The 23,774-nt window shown below is 36.1% G+C and overlaps 1 protein-coding gene across 1 annotated transcript in view; it reads left to right on the top strand.

Annotated features, from left to right (window-relative positions):
• Nucleotides 1-23,259, top strand: part of TES (testin LIM domain protein) — a 45,604-nt gene extending 22,345 nt beyond the window's left edge. Inside the window, exons 2-7 of the mRNA XM_010975565.3 lie at nt 2,809-2,894; nt 13,695-13,947; nt 14,814-15,149; nt 16,085-16,300; nt 16,702-16,860; nt 22,026-23,259. Coding sequence (XP_010973867.1) covers nt 2,809-2,894; nt 13,695-13,947; nt 14,814-15,149; nt 16,085-16,300; nt 16,702-16,860; nt 22,026-22,214 — 1,239 coding nt within the window. The 3' untranslated portion in view covers nt 22,215-23,259. The remainder of the gene's footprint in view (nt 1-2,808; nt 2,895-13,694; nt 13,948-14,813; nt 15,150-16,084; nt 16,301-16,701; nt 16,861-22,025) is intronic.
• The last annotated feature ends 515 nt before the right edge of the window (nt 23,260-23,774 follow it).

The following is a 23,774-nucleotide window of genomic DNA, read 5'->3' as shown; positions in this document are numbered from 1 at the left end:
GTGGGTTTTCTCTTCTGTCACCTCTCAAGTGCTCTAAGATGTCCTCAGCTCTAACCATCCCTCTTCTGCCATGGGCTTCAAATATGTTGTCCTCTCTGCCTGAATGTACTGCCGCCTCCTCTATACTGAGTTAGATGCTGCTCATCCTTTCTAGCTCAGTTCAAGTATCACTTGTTCAAAAGAGCTTTCACAACCTCCCTGCCTGATTCAAGGCATCTCTTAATAAAGCTTTCAAAGTCATCTCCATTGAGAGGTGTTGCAGGAGGCTTGAGGCTTGTATTCCTTTTCCTTGAGGCAAAAATGAGCCAGGGAATCTATTTGGAAGACTGAGGGGCTCCTGCTGGACACTCTACAGAGTCTGCCCCAGCAGTACAGTGGAGCACAAAGTCAGACACTCAGTTTAGGTTAGCTTGCTGTTGACTAGCTGTGCAACCAGGAGCAAAATCATCTCTCCTCTGGATTTTAGTTTTCTGATCTCTTAAACCAGGGGTATCCCTAGGCCTGTCTAGCACTAAGAATATGTGGTATACTTTAAAAGAGTTAATGTCCAGGAAACATAACTAGTTTTAATAATTCTAATAAATAAACTGATAACTATTTTAAGAAGATAAAAAGCAGGTAGGAAAGAACTTGTCTCTTTCCAAGGCTGACTTTGTAAATCAGCAGTGAGCTACACTGAGGCCTTAGTGTAAACTCTGTGCTAACTGAGGTTCTAATTATATTAGCTGAGCTTCCAAGTTTCATTCAGAAATAGAGAATGAAATGGTATTGTTCCAGTATGTTCCTGGTATTTTATTAAGGCCACTGTTGCTCAGACCAGGTAATTCAGATTTGAAGGCAGGCAAGAATTTGTTTAGGTGTCCATTTAACTTAGAGGCAAAAGCATAGTTCTCCAAATTACATAAGCCAGTAGTAAATCTTTGCTTCAGGACTTTATACAGACTTACACACACACAAGTTTATGTATGTGTGTACATGTTCTTTGTCATGTGATAAAGTGTATTTCTTACTGTGAATTATATGCAAGAGTGTTTAGAAGCAGCTGACTTAAGCTAAGCTATATGATTAAATCTTAATGTAATCTTAATTTTCATTTGGGATCAGATTTTAGCAGTAGGTGCATGGAACACAGTAGCAAATCTATATACCAGGCAGATTCAGGATTGTTAATTCTCCTGTAATGAAAAACTAGAAAGGGCCTGAAAAAGAATTCACCTTTTTAGATTTGCTGTTCATTTTACTATGTATATCATAATGGAGGAAACTCTTTAATTATGTTCCTTGCAAAAGACAAAGAAACTAAATAGACTGCCTGTCTTCTGCATAACCCACTTTGTTTCCATACTGTGAAATATAATAATCAGTGATTAAGAAATAACTTGATTTTTATAAAAAATTGCATCTAATGTTAAAGTTATACTATTTAGAGAATTTAAATCTTTTGAAAATTGATAATGAAGACATGGCAAATGTGACAAAGTTTAATTAATGCTGGACAGGTTTTTATCACCTTTTGAAAGTATGCTTGAAACAGTCTGACTTAAAAATATTATCGGTTCTCCTAAGGAGCTGGGTGGACCAGCTGGTTTTGAATATGCCCTTAATTATGGTTAGAGTATGTGGTAATTTTCTTCAGAAAAAAAGGAAGGGCTTAATTTAAACTTTAGGGCATGGTCAGGCTGATCTTTCAGGGAACAAGTTACAATGTGGTTTTGATTGTATAGTGACCAACACAACTTGGTAAAGTTACAAAAGGGAACCATTGAAAGAAAAAACAAAAACAAAAACAAAAAACTTTTGACTGGCTTGAACTTTACTCCAGGCGCTAAGCAGTAATAAATTTGTCAGCAGTCACTGATGTGATAATTAAAATACAGAATAACTGAGTCACTGGTGATTTGGCGATACGCTGATACAAAGCCAGTTGATTCTTTTTTACTCTAATATCAGTAGTTGGGTAAAAGAGCTTACATTGCCTTCTTATGTCCTTCCCTCATCTGCACCCCTTCCTATTCTTATTGTCATGTCTGAGCAGTTCCCAAGGATTATTGTTTAATATGGTAAAGGAAAAGAATGGTTTTCTATAATAAGGGCAGTAGTACAACCTCTCCACCCCAAACCCTGGGCATAAGAGCACAGGCCTTGGAGTCAGATCTCTTCTCTACCGCTTATTAACACTTTACTTTTAAGCAAGTTCTGTAACCTCTCTGAATTTCATTTGTCATCTCTAAAATGGAGAATAATATTGCCTACTTTATAAGCATTTTATGAGGTTCTATAAGATTTCAATAAGTGCTTATTTCTATTCCTGGCATTCAGTATGTTTGTTGTTGCTATTATTATTATATTTATCAAAAAATAAAATAATATTTAAATTACATTTCCTGGAATCGTTGGCATATTCCTTGTTTGCCCAAAAATATGTCATTTGGGGCCACGCTTGCTTTTCAAGCTCTGCCTCCTCTGACTGACTGCTCCCTGTGCCGATTGTATACAAGGTATTGTGGCCAAAGAGATAAATTCATGACTTTTTGTGACTTGCAATATTTGTAGTTTTCTATATAGTTGTGTTCTGATGCTTTTCTATTTGTGAAAAAAATATAAATATAAAGTGTGCTGTGTGTGTACTTGGAATCACCATATAGTATACCTGGATGTCATCATTGACTGAAAAAATGTGATACTCATAAAAGATTTGTTTGGAAGTTATATCAACAGGAGTGGTAAATGGAATTTAAGGTGTAATTTATTGAATTTTTTAGATTAAAAAAATGTAATAATAGATCCATGTTGTTTTCTCTTTAACAGATGGGCTTAGGTCATGAGCAAGGATTTGGAGCCCCCTGTTTAAAATGCAAAGAAAAATGTGAGGGATTTGAACTGCACTTCTGGAGGTAATGTTTTGAAAACTACAACCACATTAGTAATTTCTACTTTTTGGCCCTGCTTCCTCAGACAGTAGAGATTGCTTATAAGTTATCCAGCATGGTTGCTAAGTGATGGATCTTTTCTATTCTTTTCTAAGAAATAAATAAAAAAATAAAGGTATTCTGACTTCATATCATTATTTTAGCTAATTGAGCCATAGTATCTATATTTAGAATTGTTTGATTTATTTGCCATCCTTCAGGTTTACTGTGAGACTAAAATACTGAATGTCTCTTTTCTGAGTGGCAGATAAGTTTGTGGTAATCTTGAAGGACTGTTTATTAATCTCTTATTCCTTTCTTAAAAATTGATAACTTTGCAATCTCATCCGTATACTTGTGATAATAAATATGAATTGAGCATTCGTGTCCTTGTTGTCAGGACACGGACTTGAATCTAGGTCTTTCCAAATTTTCAGCTGTAAATTTACTACTGAAAAACTTTGAAACATTTGAATTTAAAGAAATAATAACTCGGAGGTTAGAGTATAGCTCAGTGGCACGAGGTCCTGGGTTCAATCCCCAGTACCTTTATTAAAATAAATAAATAAACGTAATTACCTCCCTCCCGCAAATAAATAAATAGAAGACAAAGCTAAATAGCTTTCATTAAAAAAAAAGAAATAGTAACTCATGGCCATTGTCTTGGTTTGAATCAAGTGCCTATATATGGAGGATGAAGGTTAATGGATCAAAAATGTGAATATTGTAGAGCTTTTATTTGCATGTTTTTAAAAAAGTAATATCATATGTCATATAAACCTAAAATCAGTATTTTAAGCATGTTCTTTTGAAGAACATAAATGTTGTTCATCAGTGGTTGTCAAACCATAATGTTAGTTTATAAGTCTGTTCAAAGTTAGAATTAGCACATTCTTTTTAGAAGGAAAAAAAATGATCAGCTATACATTATTAGGATGGCAGCTGCCTCGTTAGAATCAGTCTCACTTGGGAATCACTTCCGTATCGCATACTTCCATAGGAAGTGCTCTAGAATAACAAATGTCATCAGCTATTGGAGTTGTATACAGTGTAAGTTAAAGGAGAATGCAAACAAAATTTGGGGTATTAGTCTCTTTTAAAGTCTTATTTATTTAGTAAGTTTTAGGGAACAAAGAAAGTTGTTTTAAATACTGAAGGCAACAGAAACCTTAGTCCTTCCCAAATGATGATAGAGTTGTTTATCTGTAGGGAGCTAAAATGTTCCAGGGAATTTTAAAATTACAAGACTTTAATAACTTCCTTGTGCTACTCTTCAAGGGATATAGCAATTTGTCAATATGTCTGTTATGTTTTAGAAAGGGAAAGTCACTGGATACAAGATAGTTTTCATGGATTAGAATATTTCAGCTCTTTTTAAAAGTTTTATTTATTTATTTATTTTTTGAACATATGTATTTCAGCTCTTAACGTTAGCACCACTTTCTCTATTGTACTCAGTGGGCTTTGTGGAGAGCTGCACTGCCCTCTGCTGGGCACAGTTCTTACTTTACAGTCTTAAAATGTACTCTTTAGTTTGACTGCGACATTAGCCAGAAACTGCGAATGAGATTTTTAAAGCCCATTCCTAAGTGATCTTTTGTCTAAAACTGAAGGTTAGTTTATAGTAGTTTTTTTTTTTTGCTCTGTATTATCTTTATATTGCAGATAACTATCATCTTATACTTTCAGATAAAAATGTTAGATAAGAGCAGATCTCTATGGTATGAAAACTACTTATTTATTTTAATTTTTCTACAGAGTCTCATCTGTTTACCTGGGTATGATCTGAGACTCTATTAAGAACGATAAAAACCTAGGGTTTTGCCACAGCCTCCAATCTAGCTTGGGTTTATACAGTCTGTCCAGATGATGTTACTTAGTAGTTCTTCCCGACGTGAGTCCAGACACATTTCTCAGAATTTTTGATAATTCCCTGCCCTTTTCACCAGAGCTGGAAGGCTTGAGGCTTGGGGCCTTTGACCTCCATATGAGCCATTTTCAGTACAGTCTTTGAAGTAAAATATTCTAAGCCTGATTGTCCTGAATGTAACGAAGTTTCCAGGTCTGGTCCAGGGCCATAGAACTGCTGATTGAAGTGGATGTGGGGTCCCAGGACCCCTCCTCTTCCATCTTCATGATGACTCTGGACTTCTGAGATCCTGAGGGCTTCATGGATCATACTATGGAAATCAGAGCCTAATTCTTCTTCACTTTTACCAGTCTGGCCTTCTTTGCAGCCCCAAGAATGGTCTTTTGAAAATGGATACTATTATGCAAACTTCCCAATAGCTTAAGAACCTTCAGTGCTTTCCCTCTGGACTTGATGTTAAACCTCAGCATCTGGCTTCTGCTTACTCTTCCAGCCTCCCCTCCCATTTCAAGTACCCTGTGCGTTGACTACTTGGACATATGCTGTTTCCTGAAATTTCTGTGCCTTGTTTCATGTTCCCTTTGCCTGGAAAGACCCTACATCTCACACCTGAAAAAAAGTCCTTCCCATTCTCTTCAAGTCTCTGCTCAAGCACTATCTCTGAGAAGTCTCCTTTGCTCTCTGTGTCAGTCAGCTTGGGCTTCCATGGCAAAATACCATAGACTGGGTGGCTTAAACAACAGAAGTTTATTGTCTTACAGTTCTGGAGGCTAGAAGTCCAAGAAGTCCAGGATCTAAGCATCAGCATGGTTGGCTTCTGGTGAGGACCTGCTTCCTGGTTTGCAGATGGCCCCCTTCTAGTGTCTTCACATGTCTTTTCACTGTGTGTGCACATGGAGAGAGAGATCTCTCTCTTCCTCTTCTTATATGGCCACTAGTCCTATCAGATAGGACCCCATCCTTATGATCTCATTTAGCTTTAGCTCCTAAAAGCTCTGTCTCCAAATACAGTCACATTGAGGGTTAGAGCTTCAACATATGAATTTGGGAAGGGACACAATTCAGTCCATAGCACTCACTTTCCCTGCTTCCATACACCCCAGGTAAAGTGATTCCCCTTAACACCTCATACACTTGTAAGGAGCCAGGAAATACTCAGACCTCATTTTCTTCATCACCTGGACCTCTTGCTGGTGCCTTCCATTGCTGGGAATTACGTAGAGCACTGCTGCAGTCCTCAGGGGTCAGTCTCCTAGGACACAGCACAGGGTACTGTGCAGAAGGGTGCACAATGGGTCTAGAGAGTGGAAGAGATCCAACAGGCACGACTGCCTGTTCAAGGTGTGTCTCAGCAATTGTAAAAAGCTGAAGGTGAACTCTTAGACATACGGAAGTTTAGAGTGGAACTCATAAATTAGCTAGCCAAACCTCATTTTACAGATCAAGGGACTAAGACCTGAGGAAGTTAAAAAATGACTTTGAGCGTATTATTTATTAATAAGAAATATAATTTATGAACATCTCCTATGTGTCATACACCGATAAACATTTGTGCTAGTTTGCTGTTGCCACATAACAAATTACTACAAATATAGCGGGTTAAAACAACACCTTTAATTATCTCAACATCCATTTGTGCTTTAGGTGGCCAGGCTTAGCTGGATTCTCTTTTTCAGGTCCCAAAAGACTGAAATTAGAGTTTGACCAGGTGGAGCTCTAATCTGGACACTCATGGGGAAGAGCCTGCTTCCAGGCTCACTTATGTTGGTAGAATTCATTTCCTTGTGGTTGTAGGCCTGAGGTCCCTGTTTCCTTGCTGGCTGTCAGCCAGGTGCTGCTCTCAGCTTCTAGAAGCCACTCACTTTCCTTAGCACACGGTAACCTCTATCTTCTAAGTCAGCAACAGTGTTTAGAATCCTTTCTGCACTTCACATATCTCCGAATTCCTCTTATGCTCCCAACCAGATAAAACTTACTGTTTTTTAAGGGCTCTTGTGATTAGATTGGGCACACGTTAATAATCTCCCTTTTTCCACATAAAGAAACGTAATAGAAATAACATCAGGAGTGAAGGTCATAAGGACCACCTTAAAATTCTGCTTACCACAGCACTTTATCTACCTGATTGCACCTAATCCTCAAAATACCTTTTGAGGTAAGTGGTAGTATTCCTATTTTATATATGAGATGTCAAAGACTTAGGAAAGTGAGATAACTTACTAAGGCATGGCTTATAGACGGCAGAGCTGGAATTTGGACCCAAAGCTTGCTAAAACCTTGCTTATCACCTTTCTACAGGACAGAACAGAAACTAGAACCCATGTTTACACTCTCCTGCCCAGTGAACTGTGACCTGCACCAGGCTGTCTACCCTACAGTGTGGCACTTTTATGGCACTTTTGTGGCATAGACATCTTTGTGGATAATGATATTTTAACTGTGAGCTCTCCTTTTCTTTAAAGCACCAGTGATTGCAAGACTAGAAGAGAATAAAAGGTCAAGGATGCCTGATACCATAGAAGAACTACTATCTTCTGGGCACACTATAAAGTAATATTTATAGATAACAAATATTTATAAAATGCAAGACACAAACCCAAGGTATCAAGGAGTTTACAGACAATTATTCATATTGGAAATAAAACTGGAACCATAGAACATTTATCATATAAGTAGTAGAATTACTCTTTTGTCTTATCTGTGATAAATCCTTCCAATAAAACAGTTGCTTTTTACAAGAAATATGTTACCTGAATATAGCATACATCTGTCCAGAGAATTTCTGATTAGTTTAGAGCTAGCTGAAAACTGAAAATTCCCCACCATAAATGGATTAACGCTTGTGTTGCATTCTATAACAGAGGCCCATGCTTAAGTCCATATATGTATATCCCTATTGTAAAAGGGCAGTTTCCAACCCTTTTAAGCTATTGGTTTGTAGCAGTGCCATGACCATTCCTTTAAATCACTGTGAATGCTGGCGGCATGTCAGAGCACTCCAGTTGCTATTACTTGCCTTGGAAAATTAATAATTTTTACAAATAGTGATGTAAAAATAATTTCTCTTTAGAGGGGATGAGGGGTAGTTTCTTGACTGCTTTCAGCTTGAAACTAAATCTGTCTTCTTTTCTGAGGCAGTGCTTTTGGTAAATTTTGGCACTCTCTTAGACTTAACTCAAGAACTCTGAATTGTAATGTAAAATTTTGAGTATACAGTTCTGATTTGTCATGCATATTAATCTTTGCATGTGTATGTGTTAGCAGCGTTAAACTTTTTTGTACAAAGAGCTTTTAGTACAAATAATCCTGCTTTCCCCACATCTTGGAACTTCCCAGTCCACCAGCCTACCCTTGAATCTTTTTTAAAAAGTCATTAAAAGACTATTTTAAACTAACTTAATTCAGAACCCCTCCACCCTGTCTTTTTTTTACCCAATACAGCTTTTATTAACATCCCACGGAGAGTTTGGAGAGAATTGCTCTAGGGCAGTTTAGAAGATTTAGGAATATGACAACTGTGCTAAGTATGGGAACTGATTTCCTCTAAAACTGCTATCAAATTGGTATAGCTCAAATATATTTAATAAAAATAAACTATTAAGTCTCCACATATTATCAAAAGTTATGTGTGAATCATCTGAGGAAAGACACTGTACAAACATTACAACACAGCCCCTAGCACTTGGGTCACTGTGCTCCCCTATGCCCTGTTTTTATTTTGTTTCAGGTTGGTATAAAACCAGTTTTTAAAAGTTCCTTGTTTTCTTAAGAATGATGGAATCTGGGTTATTTTAGGGTGAAATTAAGTATGTGGTAAATGTTCCATTCATTCTCATGCCTTCTCTCAGATACCAAGATAATGGTATCCCTTTCTTCCCAATTCTTCAACAAAATTTCCCTTTTAATAAATTTAAAAATTCTTAAAAGATATTTCTAAAAATAAAAAATGTTGGTATAAATATGGGAGATTCAAATACAAAACACTGCAGACAAAAACCCCCAAAAGAGGATTTTAAACATTTTTTAAAAAACCTAGATAAGTAGTAAATAGGACAGATTGACACAGTGGATAGCTCTTGATTTTATAGGTTTCTTTCTTGCCTAGTGGTTTGCAGCTGTCCCTTTTTATTGTAGAAATGCACCACTAGTGTTAGGGGTCTGGAAGGGATGTGGTCATTCCAGCTGCTTCAGTGATGACAACTCTAACTAAAAGAACCACCCTACCCTTCTTGAGTCACATTCCTGCCAAGTACTCTCTTATTGCAGGTCACCGTGTTGAAGTGAGGATGCAGATGAGGCTTATAATATATTTGTGATTTTAAAGACTGTCATGAATCAATCATAGGTTTTCTCCAATTAGAAAACAGATAATCAGGCATCATCTGACTTCTTTAGTTACTTCTATTTCCCTCATCACTGCTGCTGTTGGTTTTACTTGCTTAATAAAGGTATGCAGGGTGGGTGAAGAGATGGAGAATGTAGATTTTTTCAGAATGTAAATCTTCTAAGAATAGCCAAGACAAATAATAAGAAAAGGTATAGAGATGGCTCTTATGTCATTGGTTAATATACCTTTTAATATATAACATTTTCTAACTATATTTAACCATGCTATAGCTTGTCATAGTTCATGCTTTAGAAAACCAGCAGGCTTTAATCCACTTAATCTTTTACTATTTGTCTTTCAAATTCTAGAGTCTCACTCCCCTCATTTCATGGTGTGCATGTTGTACTGCTCTAGAATTGGATAATAATTTCCAAAGGAAGTTGAGTATTCATCACACCCTTGTAACATTATTACTTCCTTTTTTAGTCAATCACTTTCCTAATTATTAGGATGCATACCATAGTTTACAGCCATATAAGTATCTGTTTATCTATTTTAAGAACTAAGTTCCCACACCACCTCTTTCCCCTCAGGAAGATGTGATTTTAAACTTGATGCAAAAGCAATGTGATCGTTTTATGAATAATCACATTGTTTTTGTTAACTGAAGAACAAGAATGAAGAACATACTGTAGTAGGATAGTACGCTCCTTTCCACTAGATGGAAGTATGAGATAACCAGATGTCTTTTATAGTTGAACATGCAAACTATTCAGTGAATTCTTACCAAATAAAGAATTCTGACCAGTGTGTGCGCAAGGAAAGTCGTTTGCCTCCCCACGCCTCCTGTCTCTGATTGTCTGTCTCTTTCTCTAACTCTTTCAGGGACTGTACAAGTCAGATCTAATGTTTTCAGTTTGCATACCTTGCCTTAAGAAAACAGGACACAAAAAAACTATAATTACTTAATAATTTGTTATTTGACAAAGAGATTTATTTAAGAGTTTTTCCTGATTTTGTATGTAGAGAAATCCAGTGATTTATATTAATTTTAAATCCAGAAAACTTAATAAACTCATATTGATGCTAATACATTTTTAAATGATCAGTCATAGCATTTGTGATTAACAGCAGTTTAGTTTCTTCCTTTCTGATGAATCCTTACAACTTCTATTTCTTTGATCTTACTGCTCTGCCTAGTACCCACAAGACAAAATGAATGAAGTGGTGATGGCAAAGTTGCTTTCTGGCTTCAGATCCTAAAATGAATGCACTACGTATGATGGATGCTGAGTACTTGTGGGATTTTTTCCCCCAGGAAACCCTTCCCTAAAATCCTAATTTCCTTCTACAGCTAAAATTACTTTAATAATGAAAACAGAATAGATGTTGAAATTCATTGAATGCTTTTTGTGGATCTGATGAGAAGCAAACCTTTACTTTATCAGTTTCTGCTATTATCTTTATTTTTCTTCTTTTTACTTTATACTTAGTCTGAATTTTTCCTAGCTTTCTGAGTTAAACACTTAGCTTATTAAAAATCTTTATTCCTTCTAATTTGAGCATACTTTAACTGTAAATTTCCTCCTCAGCATCTTGTTAGTTGTGTTCTACAGGTTTTCAGGAAGTAATAATTTTGTTTTCTTTTTTCTCTAAAGTGCTTTTTGTTTTAATTTCTGTTGCAATTTTTTTCTTTCAACATTGAATTTTTTAGGAGTCTTTTCTTTTTTAAGTACTTTATAGTTACTTTTTAGCTGGTGATTTCTAACATAATTGCATTCTGTTCTGATAATGTGGTTGATGATCAGCCCTTGGGCATTTCTTGAGTCTTGCTCTGTGGCATAGGAGGTGTTCGGTTTCCCAGAGTGTTTCAAATACTCACAAAAAGAATGTATGTTCAGTCACTGGATATGATATTTTTATGTGTCTGTTAGGTCAAGCTTGACAATTGTATTATTCAAATCCTTATTCTAATTTTTTGGTCTCACTATAATGATGGGTTTGTCCATTTATTTCTTATAGTTCTGTTACTTTTGCTTATATATGTTGAAGTTAGGTTATTTGACTGTACTAAGTTCAGAATTGTTAAATCATAGAGGTGTTTTTAAATGTTTGTTACTATATAATGACTCTCTTTAATAGACATTAAGGGAAAAAGCATTAAATGTGTGATAGTAACATAGGTATTTAACTTAATACCTTACTGGTTTGCCTGGTTTATCTTTTTGCATCCTTACACTTTCATCCTTTCTATGTGCTTAAAATGTAAGCATTTCTTACAAATAGCATATACTTTAACTTTGTTGTATTACCTTTCTGAAAGCCTTTATCTTTTAACAGGAGGATTGAGTCAATTTATTGTGACTGTTGATATGTTTGGGTAATACCAACTGTCTAGTTTGTGCTTTCTGCATGTCCTGATTTCCTAGGTTTCTTTTTCCTCCTCTTTCATTGCCTTCTGTTTGACTAACTACGTTTCTATATTTTCATTCCTTTTTCTATTACTTTAGAAATTATATTTCTTTCTTTAGTTATCTAGATATTTTAAAATAGATGCTTAACAACGTCTAATGTTAGTCTATATTTTCAATATCTTCCTGAACAGTGTAAGGATATTAGAATATTTTAAAAACTCTCAGATTCCTCCATCTAACTTATATAAGTATATATGTCATTCCCTGACTTTCGAATTTATCCTTTTTACCAGGCTACAGTTTTTAACACTGGATCTGTATATCCTGTAATCTACTTGATATCTTTACGCTGTCTCATAGGTATTTCAAACTTAACAGTAGTTCAGTTTTGGATACCTTTCACCAACATTTTCCCTCCATACCTTAAATCTGTTCCTCTTTTGCATTTGCACTCTGATAAATCACATTCCCTCTACCAACATACTCATCCCTGAAACCTGGGTTCATTTTTTAGCAGACTGGGTCTTCCCTTCACCATCACTACATCCACAAAGTTTAGTCAGTTTCACATTCAGGGATATCTTAAATCTGTTCCTTTCTTTTTATCTCCACTGTCAAATAGTCTAGTCCAAGCTATTACATATCTTACCTAGGACAAAACAGTAACCATCCAAGATGTAAATTCGACTCTTGAAGTAGCAGTAGAATCCCTGTTACTTAAAACTTTGCCATTGCAAACTGGATGCACCATTGACATGTTAATTGGTCTCTCTACTTCCATCTACCTCTAATCCATTCTCCACATGGCAGGTATTGCAATTTTTGAAAACGATAGGTCTAATCATGTTATTCCATTACTGAAAAGCCTTCAGTGCCTCCTGATTCCTCTTATACCTAAGCCAAATTTCTTAATGTGCCCTACATACCCTTGCATGGTCTCATGCTTGCCTGCCTCTCCAGCCTTGTCACCACCCCCTGACTTACCTCACTGCAGTTGTACAGACTTCTCCGATCATGGGACCTAAGGGCACAATCTCTTCCCTAATTCAGGACCACCACAGACACTCTTTCTACCCAGGATGTTTGGAAGCTTTTCTTCTCCTTTCTTTACCCCTTCTCAAATACACAAACACAATTCACACCTGTTGTACACATCTTTCAGATTCAACCTAAATGTCATTTTCTTATGGAGTAATGTTCTTAAGGAGTCCTTTCTTCACCAGTTCCAAGTTAAAATTATATCCTGGCAAAGTATCCTTTGAGATACTTTCTTATCACAAATGCAGTTATACATGTGTGTGTATATATGCTTGTGTTTTTATTTGTTTAATGTCTGTCTCCCCAGCAGGTGGTAAGTTCTAGAATGTCAGAAACTGGGCCTAATTTTTTTCACCATTATGTCCTAGTATCAAGTACATTGCTTGGCACATGGACACTCATATATTTTGCAGGAATGAAAGATTACATGCCAGATCAAATTGGAGAAAGGGGATGGTGTCCCTCAACTATAAGAAGGCCAGAGACGTTCATTTATCTGTCGTCTTATGTATAAGGGAGCATGTGATAGGTAATCACTAAATATTTGAAGAAATAAAAGGAGGAAGGAAAGGGAGAGAAAGAAGAAAGGAAATGGGAAATGAGAAAGGAGAGGAAAGAAAATTGGAAAGGAGACAGGAAAGGAAAGGAGAAAAGCTAAACCTCAATCTAGGATTACCATCCTTGATCAGAGAAGTTGTATCAACCTCCTTATCTCACTTAAAAAGAAACAAAAAAAAAGAAAACGGTGAGTAATGGCTATGAACTGTTATCATACAGTAAAATAGAAACCACTTGCTGTGATAGTTTTTTGGTGATTTTGTTTTATTTATCTGGTTGAGCAAATGAAGACTACCAGGTCAGGTTATCCTCAGGCATGCCCCCTTGAGCATGCACTTTTTAATCAAAACCCAACTTTTTCAAAGTCTTATAAAACTAAGGTACACTATGTTTCCTTGCTTAAGTTTATGGATAGCTACTTGTAATTCCCTCGCCCCCCACACCTCCCCGCAATACTTGCCTTTGCATACCATTATATAGAATATGTGTAAAAGTATATTATGAACTGTGTATGTATGATTGATTAGGTATAATTAATCATATAATTAATCATTGCCTACTTATCTCCAAAATTATAGAAAAATATGTCGTAACTGCAAGTGTGGCCAAGAAGAGCATGACGTCCTCTTGAGCAACGAAGAGGATCGAAAAGTGGGGAAACTTTTTGAAGACACCAAGTATACCACCCTGATTGCAAAGCTAAAGTCAGATGGAATTCCCATGTATAAACGCAATGTTATGATACTGACCAATCCAGTTGCTGCCAAGAAGAATGTCTCCATCAATACAGTTACCTATGAATGGGCTCCTCCTGTCCAGAATCAGGCATTGGTAAATAATAAGGGGGAGGGAAGTCCCTTAATTAAAGTTCCTGGGCTACTTATTTAGGGCTATTCCCTTCAGTGACCTAACTGACCTCAGATCTGATATTTTTCTGGGGTTCCCATTACTCTGACTTCTAACTCCTATTAGCCTTTTGAAAGTAAGATTAGATACCTCCTAGAATTTTTCTGACTACCTATATCTGTTAACCTTTTGGAAGAAATGGCCTGACATTTTTAATTAGATGAAAAACAGATGTTTTATATAAATCTAGTAACTTCTATCTTAGTCTAAAGTTTTCTCGTAAGATGATAAAGAATATCTAAAGAATAGAATTTGTCATCTTTTTAGAACTCAAAAATATTCAACATTAAAGTTCTTTTACTATGTAAGGCAAAAACAATGCAATTTTGTGTCAAGTTCCTTCCACTATTATTAAACAACTAGATGAAACATTTGGAAATCTTCTAAGAAAGTTAAATCATTGAAGTGAATCTTGTGATGATATCATTTTCTTATAATGATGAAAATACTAATGATCCTTAGGCCGTTCTAAACATGCTGTCTAAAAAATTGTGTTCTCTTGCCATTGTATACTTAGAACAAGTAAACATTAGTAACCCAAGTCTTTTTGCAAATTGAAAAAAAAAAAGCTTTAATTTCATGAAGAAAAATGTGTTCATTTTTACTGACCTAAGCCTATTTAGTACCACTTAATGTGTCAACATCCCAAGATATTTATATTATGAAGATCAGCTGTTATTAATGGATAAAACAGGCTTCTTAAGTTATTTGATTCTGATGAGTGTTATAAAATATTGTTTATCTGATGGCCAAGGCATCTCCCAGTTAACACTAGTCTCCCTGTGGTCCAGGCCAGGCAGTACATGCAGATGCTGCCCAAGGAGAAGCAGCCAGTGGCAGGCTCAGAGGGTGCTCAGTACCGGAAGAAGCAGCTGGCAAAGCAGCTCCCTGCACACGACCAGGACCCTTCAAAGTGCCATGAATTGTCTCCCAGAGAGGTGAAGGAGATGGAGCAGTTTGTGAAGAAATATAAGAGTGAGGCTCTGGGAGTAGGAGATGTTAAACTTCCCCGTGAGATGAATGCTCAGGGCTCCAATAGAATGCACCTTCCTGGCGGGGATAGAAGCACCATGACAGCGGCAGGGGCCATGGAGGACAAATCGACCGAACAAAAAAGAACTCAGTATGTAAGTGAAGTGGTCATGATATTGGTCCAATTGGTGTATATTATGGGGTCATTCCATTCAAATTTCGGGAGGGGGTGTATCCCTCTGTTTCCAAAAGGGAGTAGATGAAGAAAATGAATTATAATTCAGTTTAGGCTTATTTTAGAGAATCATCATGTTTGAAACCTTAGTCTAAAGCCAAGTTTTCTCATTATCTGTTGTCAAAGATAATTGAGTTTTATGTATATATAGTAGTTAGCATTGGTGTCATGCTGCAATACAACATACAATCTAGAATCTGTTTCTAAATGTAATTTTGGTGTTAATTTTTGATCCATTCCCATAAATAAGAATAATATATACTTAGGTTAATTCAGTTTTGCTTGTGAGAATGTGCCTAAAATTCAAACTTAAATTTATGTGGATAAAAGGTCAATCATATTTTTTAAAATCTCTCCTAGAGAGGGAAATTAAATCTTTTTTTATGCCTTGAAAGTAGAAGAAAATTGTGACACAGATGAACAACAACAACAAAAAGAACTAAACTTACTGTAATGTATTTCTCATAGATCCAGTTAGCATATCAACCACCAAGGTTTAGTCCTGTTAAAAAAAAAAAAGTACTGATCAGTTCTAAGATAATCATTTTTGCGAGAACTACTTAAAATTGAGGTGAAAATTACTATTAGCCTTTTTCCATAAGCAGCTTTAATTCAGTAAACAATGCTCTGTTACACATTAGGTACAAGAATTAGTTTTGGAGAGCCTGGAGAAAGCCAAGAGATTCCCTTTCACAGAAATACTAACACCGTATTGCCTACAAGAACAAATTACTAACTTCAGTAGAGTTTGTTTGTTTGTTTGTTTAAGTGGTTTCTTTGAATTCCTACTAAAACTGTTGATGAGAAATGCCAGCCTTAGGGTGACTAGATTGTTTTGGCTGGTTTCCCTTTCAGTTCTGCTACTGCTGCAAACTGAGTATGAAGGAAGGAGACCCGGCCATCTATGCTGAAAGGGCCGGCTATGATAAACTGTGGCACCCAGCTTGTTTCGTCTGCAGTACCTGCCATGAACTCCTGGTCGACATGATTTATTTCTGGAAGAATGGCAAGCTGTACTGTGGCAGACATTACTGTGACAGTGAGAAACCCCGGTGTGCTGGCTGTGATGAGGTATGTTTTCTGGGGCCGCCTGCAGGCAGACTCCTTTTTGTACCCTTATATGGTCTCACCATGCTACCCAGGCCACCCATAGAGAGATGGCAACATGAGTTAACCAAGCATCAGTTGCTTACTTACATCCAAAGAAGCTGAATTAAAAAACCTTTTAATTTCAGTCATTCTGAGTATCCATGTTAATTGTGCTGACCAATGAAAGACAGTCCAGAAGCAAAAGATTGATTTGAACTAATAACTTCAGTTCGAACTTCAGGTTATTTTCAGACTTCAGACCCAAGAAAGTAGGCTGATTCTCCTTGTGGATCTAAATTCCTTATTGATCTAAAAAACCTGGCTTGGTCATTTGTAGCAAAAAGGAAAAAACCTGATTCATCTTATTTTTATCCTCTTTCCAGCTGATATTCAGCAATGAGTATACCCAGGCAGAAAACCAAAACTGGCATCTGAAACACTTCTGCTGCTTTGATTGTGACAACATCCTAGCTGGGGAAATATACGTGATGGTCAATGACAAGCCCGTGTGCAAGCCCTGCTATGTGAAGAACCACGCTGTGGTAAGGGACATCCTTGGGATGTGGTAGCTTTGACCTGCTTTATGTAAGCCTCTTACGAAGGAGAAACAGAAAGTAATACTGTCAGGTAGGAAACATGTGATTCCAACCATAGGATGTTAAAATCCAGGTAATTTAAAAATAATGCATGCACTGATGATGATAAACAACCTCAGGGTTCTGTCTGCTCAGCTTACACTATAAAGTGTAATTAAAATGAAACAAATTAAGGTTTTTGGGGGGTATCTTCATGTTCTTTAGCTCTGTTTGAGTGTTTATGTTTCTGTTCATGTTACCAGATCACCCACTAGGGCTTTGTTTTTGTTACCTAGAAATTATACAGTGCCTATTTCTTAAACCCTCATTGAATCAATATATATCAACAAAATTTTATAACAAAATTTGACTTCCATATTTAGATTTATTTGCATGAGTCAAACATTAAAACATTTAATGTGAGAGTATATATGTGTGTGTGTGTGTGTGTGTGTGTGTGTGTTTATATATATATATAGGATCTACCCTGTTCATACAGAGCTTCTGCTGCATGATGGCCCAGAGACAGATGAATTAGATAAAGAAAGAGTTGACCATATATGGTAAAGCTTATACTACAGGGGGTATTAAAAGGGTAGATGTTTACTTTATATGCAGAAAAATAAGTTCTAATTAAAGATCCCCCTGATCTTTCAAGTAGAGGAGACTCCTGGCTAAGGGATAAAATGGCATATTTATATAGTTCTAGGAGTATGATGCTATGAAAATAAGGAAAAAAATTTTGATGTCAGTGCCAATTTTCAACCTTTAGCCATTGCCCCCCAATATAATCTACCAGGTATCATTTTCTATCAACTCTGCATCATCAATATATCTCAGATACTCACAATTACAACTACTCTACCTCGGATTTTTTTTATTTATCCCTTGAATTGTGGTAGTGACCTCAAATTTGATCTCCCCACTTCCATTATTTTTATTCAAAGCCATCTTCCATGATGATGGAAGACAGTCTTTCTAAAATGTAAAACTGATCATTAAGCCTTTGTTTATTAGATCCAGCCACTTCTACTCGTTATCTAACCCAAATCATACACTTTCACAAGTTACCTGCATTTTCTACTTTATACACTGTTCTTTGTCTTTGCTCACACTAACTCCTTTGTCTGGTACACCCTCCTATTCCCTGTTTTACCTAACCATGCCTGCACATTCCCCCAGACTCACTTGAGGCCTAACCTTTTTCAGAACACCTGTCCTGCTGCCCCAGGCTCTACCCCTTTCACTCTGGCTAGGCTGGATGCCTCTCTGTTCTCATGGGGCTCTGTGTATGTGTGCTTGCCCACATGAGTGTAATTGTTACTATCACTCATCTGTGTCTTCCACCACACTATAAACAGCTGGAGGATAGAGCTTTCCTCTTTATTTCCATACCCTCAGTGTCTGCACTTATCAAGTGTTTGAGTAACTGACTTGTGTTTTACATTTCTCACTTGCTTTGGGGTCAGCGTGGACCCTCCCTATATCTGGGGAAAAGACGTTGAATCACCATGTGACTTGATATATAATTTACCTAAAAACGGTTCTCTGAATACTGTTGCAACAGTTTCTCTACAAAAAAGGGTTATCATAATGTCCATTTTACTGTAGGGCGTGTGACCTTGATCTCAAGGACTAGAATGTAAACTCCATGAAGGCAGGGTTTCTGTCTGTTTTGTTTTTTTCTATTCTATTTCCAACACTAGAACAACACAGAGGATACTCAAATATTTATTGAATAAAGCTTTAAGCAGACAAAGCTATTTTATTTAATTGTTATAAGCTTCTCTCCATTACATTGCAATAATCAGTGGGGAGAAATACCCTCAGATAAGGTTAGAAAGAGAATGAGAGAATCTCTTAATTATTTAGCTTTATAGTAAGGCATGATTTTTTTTTAGAAGGTTTACTTTCTCAGTAGGATTCACTGTTGCCCTTTGCCTAACATTAAAATGAACATATCTTTCCGTCACCTGAATAAACCTTAGCTGATGGCAAAGAGAGCTACCCATGCAATATGTTAAATGATAGAAAAATTTGAGGATTATCTAGTTCAGGGCATTGATCTGCAGTGATCTTTAAAAAAAAAAAAAAGGAGTGAGAATATGAATTTTTTTCAGACCTAGACCCGAAGCCAAGAACTCAACTCAAAATAGGGCATTTCCAAGGAAAAAAATTAACCTGGGAGGAGGATAATGGGAAATACACTTAGTTTGTCTCTGAATGGGCTCTGGAATTCCAATGTCAAATGGCTCCTTTCCCCACCCTGCCAGAATTCACATCTCTGAGATTTCATAGGACTCTCCTGCCAACCCATACTACAAGTGTCATTAACAATTTTGTTATATATACAGATAAAATAAGAGAAGTAGGAGGGATTGAAGGAAATAACTCATTGAATTATTAGCAGTTTAAGAACCCGGGAAAATTGAATGCCAGGCAGAAAGTGGTGAAGCACATATCTCCCTGACCAGTCCTGGAGTCTCTAGACCCTCAGTTGAGGCCTGGCCAGCTTTAAGATTTATGAAGAATTAGGAATCAGTAGTTTTTACCTGGGGCCATGTGTCAGACTTTGGGATCAATGGCAATCAAATTATTAATAAAACTAAATTTTATGAAACCCACAAACCCTAAATTCCTGTATCATTCAGTATGTTAATTATTTTTTTTACCAAAACAATTTCCTTAATTTTATGTAGAATTGAACAGTAGTTACCACTTTTTTAAAATTGCAAATGAAAATGTGGATTTTAAAATATTATAAAAAGATCCACAAATATTATTAGAGGGCTGAGATAATGAAGCAATTGAATAAAAAATTGAGTGTGAAACACTTCTATTTTACACAAAGAGGTTTTAAAATATTGAAAAATTAATATGAAATATAGAAAACTACAAAAAACAACATTCTAAATGAATTACAAAGCTATAAAAAATGAGTATATATAATAGCAATTGCTTGCATGGTGCAGCTAAAAATTAGAAGTATGTTTGTGATCAGAACACTCCTTTTTGTTGTATTCAGGAATATTGAGAACACGAAGATAGTATCTCCCTTGCTCCTCAGGGAAGACTGGGTTGATGTAATGTCTGAATTAAGGAGCTACAATCTCTAATTAAAAGCCCTGTGGTTCTAAAAAATACGGGAATTATATTGCAGGTCTGAAATGGATATTTGTAGCAAGGCCTCACTTCACACCCTAAACCAGTTCATCCACTGAGTGGCAGCCACATTTTGAGATCTTTTCAAGTGAGAAGGCTCAGGCTAAATGACTCCCTCAACCCACCCACACAACCCACCCACTCTCATCTCAGGTAATTCCTGACAATCACATTAAGAGACCAAGGGTAAAGAAGATAAGTCACTTTGATGTAATGCTGGACAGTCTTTTTGGTTTCTTCACTTGTTATAAAATATTTAAAATGAAAACTTCAGGCACATTCATTCATAACATGTACAAACAAGAAGGCATATGGACTGTCTAGTGTTTTGTAGCTCTCAACTGGGTGGTTTATTTTCTGCTATAATATAAGGGTTATTCATTTATTTTCTTCCTATACATGTCCAGCTAAAGAAGCAAATATGTGTGTGTGTGTGGATGCGTGTATGTCATATATTTATTTGTATATAACATGCATATACACTAAATGGTATATGGAATGTAAGTGGTAGTATTCCATGATACTAGACTACACATAAATTATGACTTATGACAGAACAGAAGCCAATTAACTGCAAGTTATAGTTTTAGTGCAAACTAATTATTCTCAGACACTGTAAGTATTTTTGATTAAGTCCTTAATTACTTTGAACATGACTTTCATTTACTACTGTCTAGAAATTAGTGGTGTTAATAATCTCATGTGTCATAAGTAAGTCTGATAAAATTATCACTGCAAAGCTTTAATGAATGAGGAAAAATCTTTAAGACTGTTTTTTAGAGCAGTTTCAGGCTTTCAACAAAATTGAGGAGATAGAGATTTCCCATATCCTCCCTCCCCCTACACATGCATAGCCTTGCACATTATCAGCATTACTCACTGGAAGGGTAAGCGTTTGTTTTTTAACCAAGGATGAATCTACATGGACATAATCATAATCACTCAAAGTCCACAGTTTATCTTAGGATTCATTCTTGATGTTGTGTATTCTATGGGCTTGGACAAATGTATAGAATGGACAAATGACATAAATCTATCATTGTAATATCATACAGAATATTTTCATTGGCCTGTATAAGCCCTCTGTGCTCTGCCTATTCATCTGTCTCACTGCCCCCAACTCCTTACTCCTTGCAACCACTGATCTTTTTATTTTCTCCATAGTTTTGCCTTTGCTAGAATGCCATATAGTCATATAGTACATAGCTTTTTCATATTGGCTACTTTCACAGTGTTTAAGGGCCCTACATGACTTGATAGCTCATTTCTTTCTAGCTCTGAATAGTAGTCCTTGGTCTGAATGTACCATAGTTTATTTATCCATTTACCCACTAATAGACATCTTGGTTGCTTCCAAGTTTTGGCAGTTAAAAATAAAGCATCCACATGCAGGTTTTTTTGTGGACATACATTTTCAACTCATTTAGGTAGATACCAAGGAGCATGATTGTTGGATTATATGATCAGAGTATGTTTAATTTTATTATAAGAAACTGCCAAACTGTCTTCCAAATTGGCTGTACCATTCCCACCAGCAATGAATGAGAGTTCTTATTTGTTCCACATCCTTACCAGCATTTGGTGGTATAGAAAAAAATCATAAAACTTTTCTTTTTTAAAACTACTAATGTGAGATCCAGTAGAATATGCTGGAACTAAACACACTGCTTTAGAACTCATCATCAAGACCTTCTGCCTTTAACACCATGGGGATATCTTATAAGCATCAAATCACCTGTTTGGACTTCAACTGTTATTTCTCACAGTGCTTCACATATAGACCCCCATTAATAGCTGTTAGCTATGAAGGTTAGCTAGAAGGTCATTCTCAGTTGTGTATCTTTGAGGTTGTCATTCTTAGTTTAATTTACCATCTGAAGAGATACTCTGAGTTTGCTCTAACATAGAAATGCTGCCGTCACAATTTGATCTCTCATCCTTTTCTCTTCTTTGTATAATTGACTTAACAGGTATGTCAAGGATGCCACAATGCCATTGATCCCGAAGTGCAGCGGGTGACCTATAACAACTTCAGCTGGCATGCGTCCACAGAGTGCTTTCTGTGCTCCTGCTGCAGCAAGTGTCTCATTGGGCAGAAGTTCATGCCAGTAGAAGGGATGGTTTTCTGTTCAGTGGAGTGCAAAAAGATGATGTCTTAAGAGGAGAGCACCAAGCATTATTGAGCCAGAGCTATCCAGAGTGGTCTGCATTTCTACTGTAAAATGCAATTTGGAAAAAATAAATGGAAAAAAAGAAACTATAAAGGAAACAAGGAAATTTTGTTCAGTATCTTTCTTTGCTGTGTTTTTCCGTATCAGTCTTTTTTCGTCTCAATTTTTCAAACCTGCTTTAAGCATTTGATTTTTAAAACGGTAAAGAATTATACCTTTCCTTAGCTTTCCAGACAAAATATTTTGAGTTGAAAGCTTGGGTTTAATCAGTCTACATATCCCTATCCCCTTTCTGCTAAACACAGTATATATGAAACACTTAAAAGTTAATGTTTGAATGGAAAAATGAACATTTCATGTTGTGTATTCTTTATCTCTTCTTGTATAAAATGAAAAGGAAATTAAACTTGCCCTAATGCCAAGGCTGTACACTATTGCCTCATCTTATTCACTGAATTTTGTAGGGATACACAGTGAATTCTTTTGACAGAGAAAATAGAAATGCAGCATAGTAAGCGCTATTATCATTTTAATGCCTGTGCATTTGCTATTCCCTAACCTAGGTGGAGGTGGCTTCATTGCATATCTCTATTTTTTTAGTTTGCCCTACCTCTCAGTATTCTCTTTGTAAGCTGGTGACCTCCATCTGTGGCCTTGAATATTTTATTGCCACCTGTGGCATCCACACTTTTTACTTCTATAGATGATAATATACTCATTTATATTGTTTTCAATCCAAAGAACATGTATACTTTTGTATCCAAGAAACTATAAATTGTACTATTTGCACTTGCCTGCTATGGTTTGGATAGACTTTTTGCATGGTTTTCATTTTCTAATGGATACTGTCCTATGATGCCTGTTCATGGGTATATATCAAATGTCTTCTTTGCCTGTATACTTCCATCCTTAGGTATTTCTAATGTTTGTTTTTCCCTGTATACTTCCATACATAGCTGTGCACTATGAAAGTTAAATTGAATGAATGATATGTATATTATTATTCAAAATAAAGTCTCTTTCACGTTAATAATTGTACCTTTATTCTTCATATCCTTTTCATTTCAGAGCAAAAAAAAAAAAAAAAATCCTTCTGCAATTAAACATTTGTTACAGCAGGGGGCGGTGTTTCCAAGGATAAAAACTACCCCCCAAAATAAAAGCTACTTATGACAAAACAGGACAGGACAGAAACTAGGCTTTTCATTATGGTGAAGGGATAAGTTTTATGAAACTTTATACTAAATCAGTGCATTTAAATTGTTGGTTTTCAAGTCATGCAGGAGTTTTTTTTCTTTCAGTAAAAAAAGGAAAAGTGTCATCTTAATTGAAGTTTGGGAAAGCTATATTCTCTTGAGGTGAATCTAACAAGTATTACACTCAAATTGCAACTCTATTTGGTTTTCTAAGAAATTTTTTCATGGAAATCTGTTGTGAAAAAATGAAGCAAACGTGGAATAGTAGTAGCTTCATTCTTCCTAATATTGGCAGGTCATGAGATTTTTTTTTTCAGTCTGAAGTATTTCTGTCAGTGAGAGTAACATTTTT

The sequence above is a fragment of the Camelus dromedarius genome, chromosome 7 (genome assembly GCF_036321535.1).
Source record: "Camelus dromedarius isolate mCamDro1 chromosome 7, mCamDro1.pat, whole genome shotgun sequence".
Lineage (NCBI taxonomy): Eukaryota > Metazoa > Chordata > Mammalia > Artiodactyla > Camelidae > Camelus > Camelus dromedarius.
The sequence above is the reverse complement of the archived record's forward strand: the minus strand, read 5'-3'. Positions and strand labels throughout refer to the sequence as shown.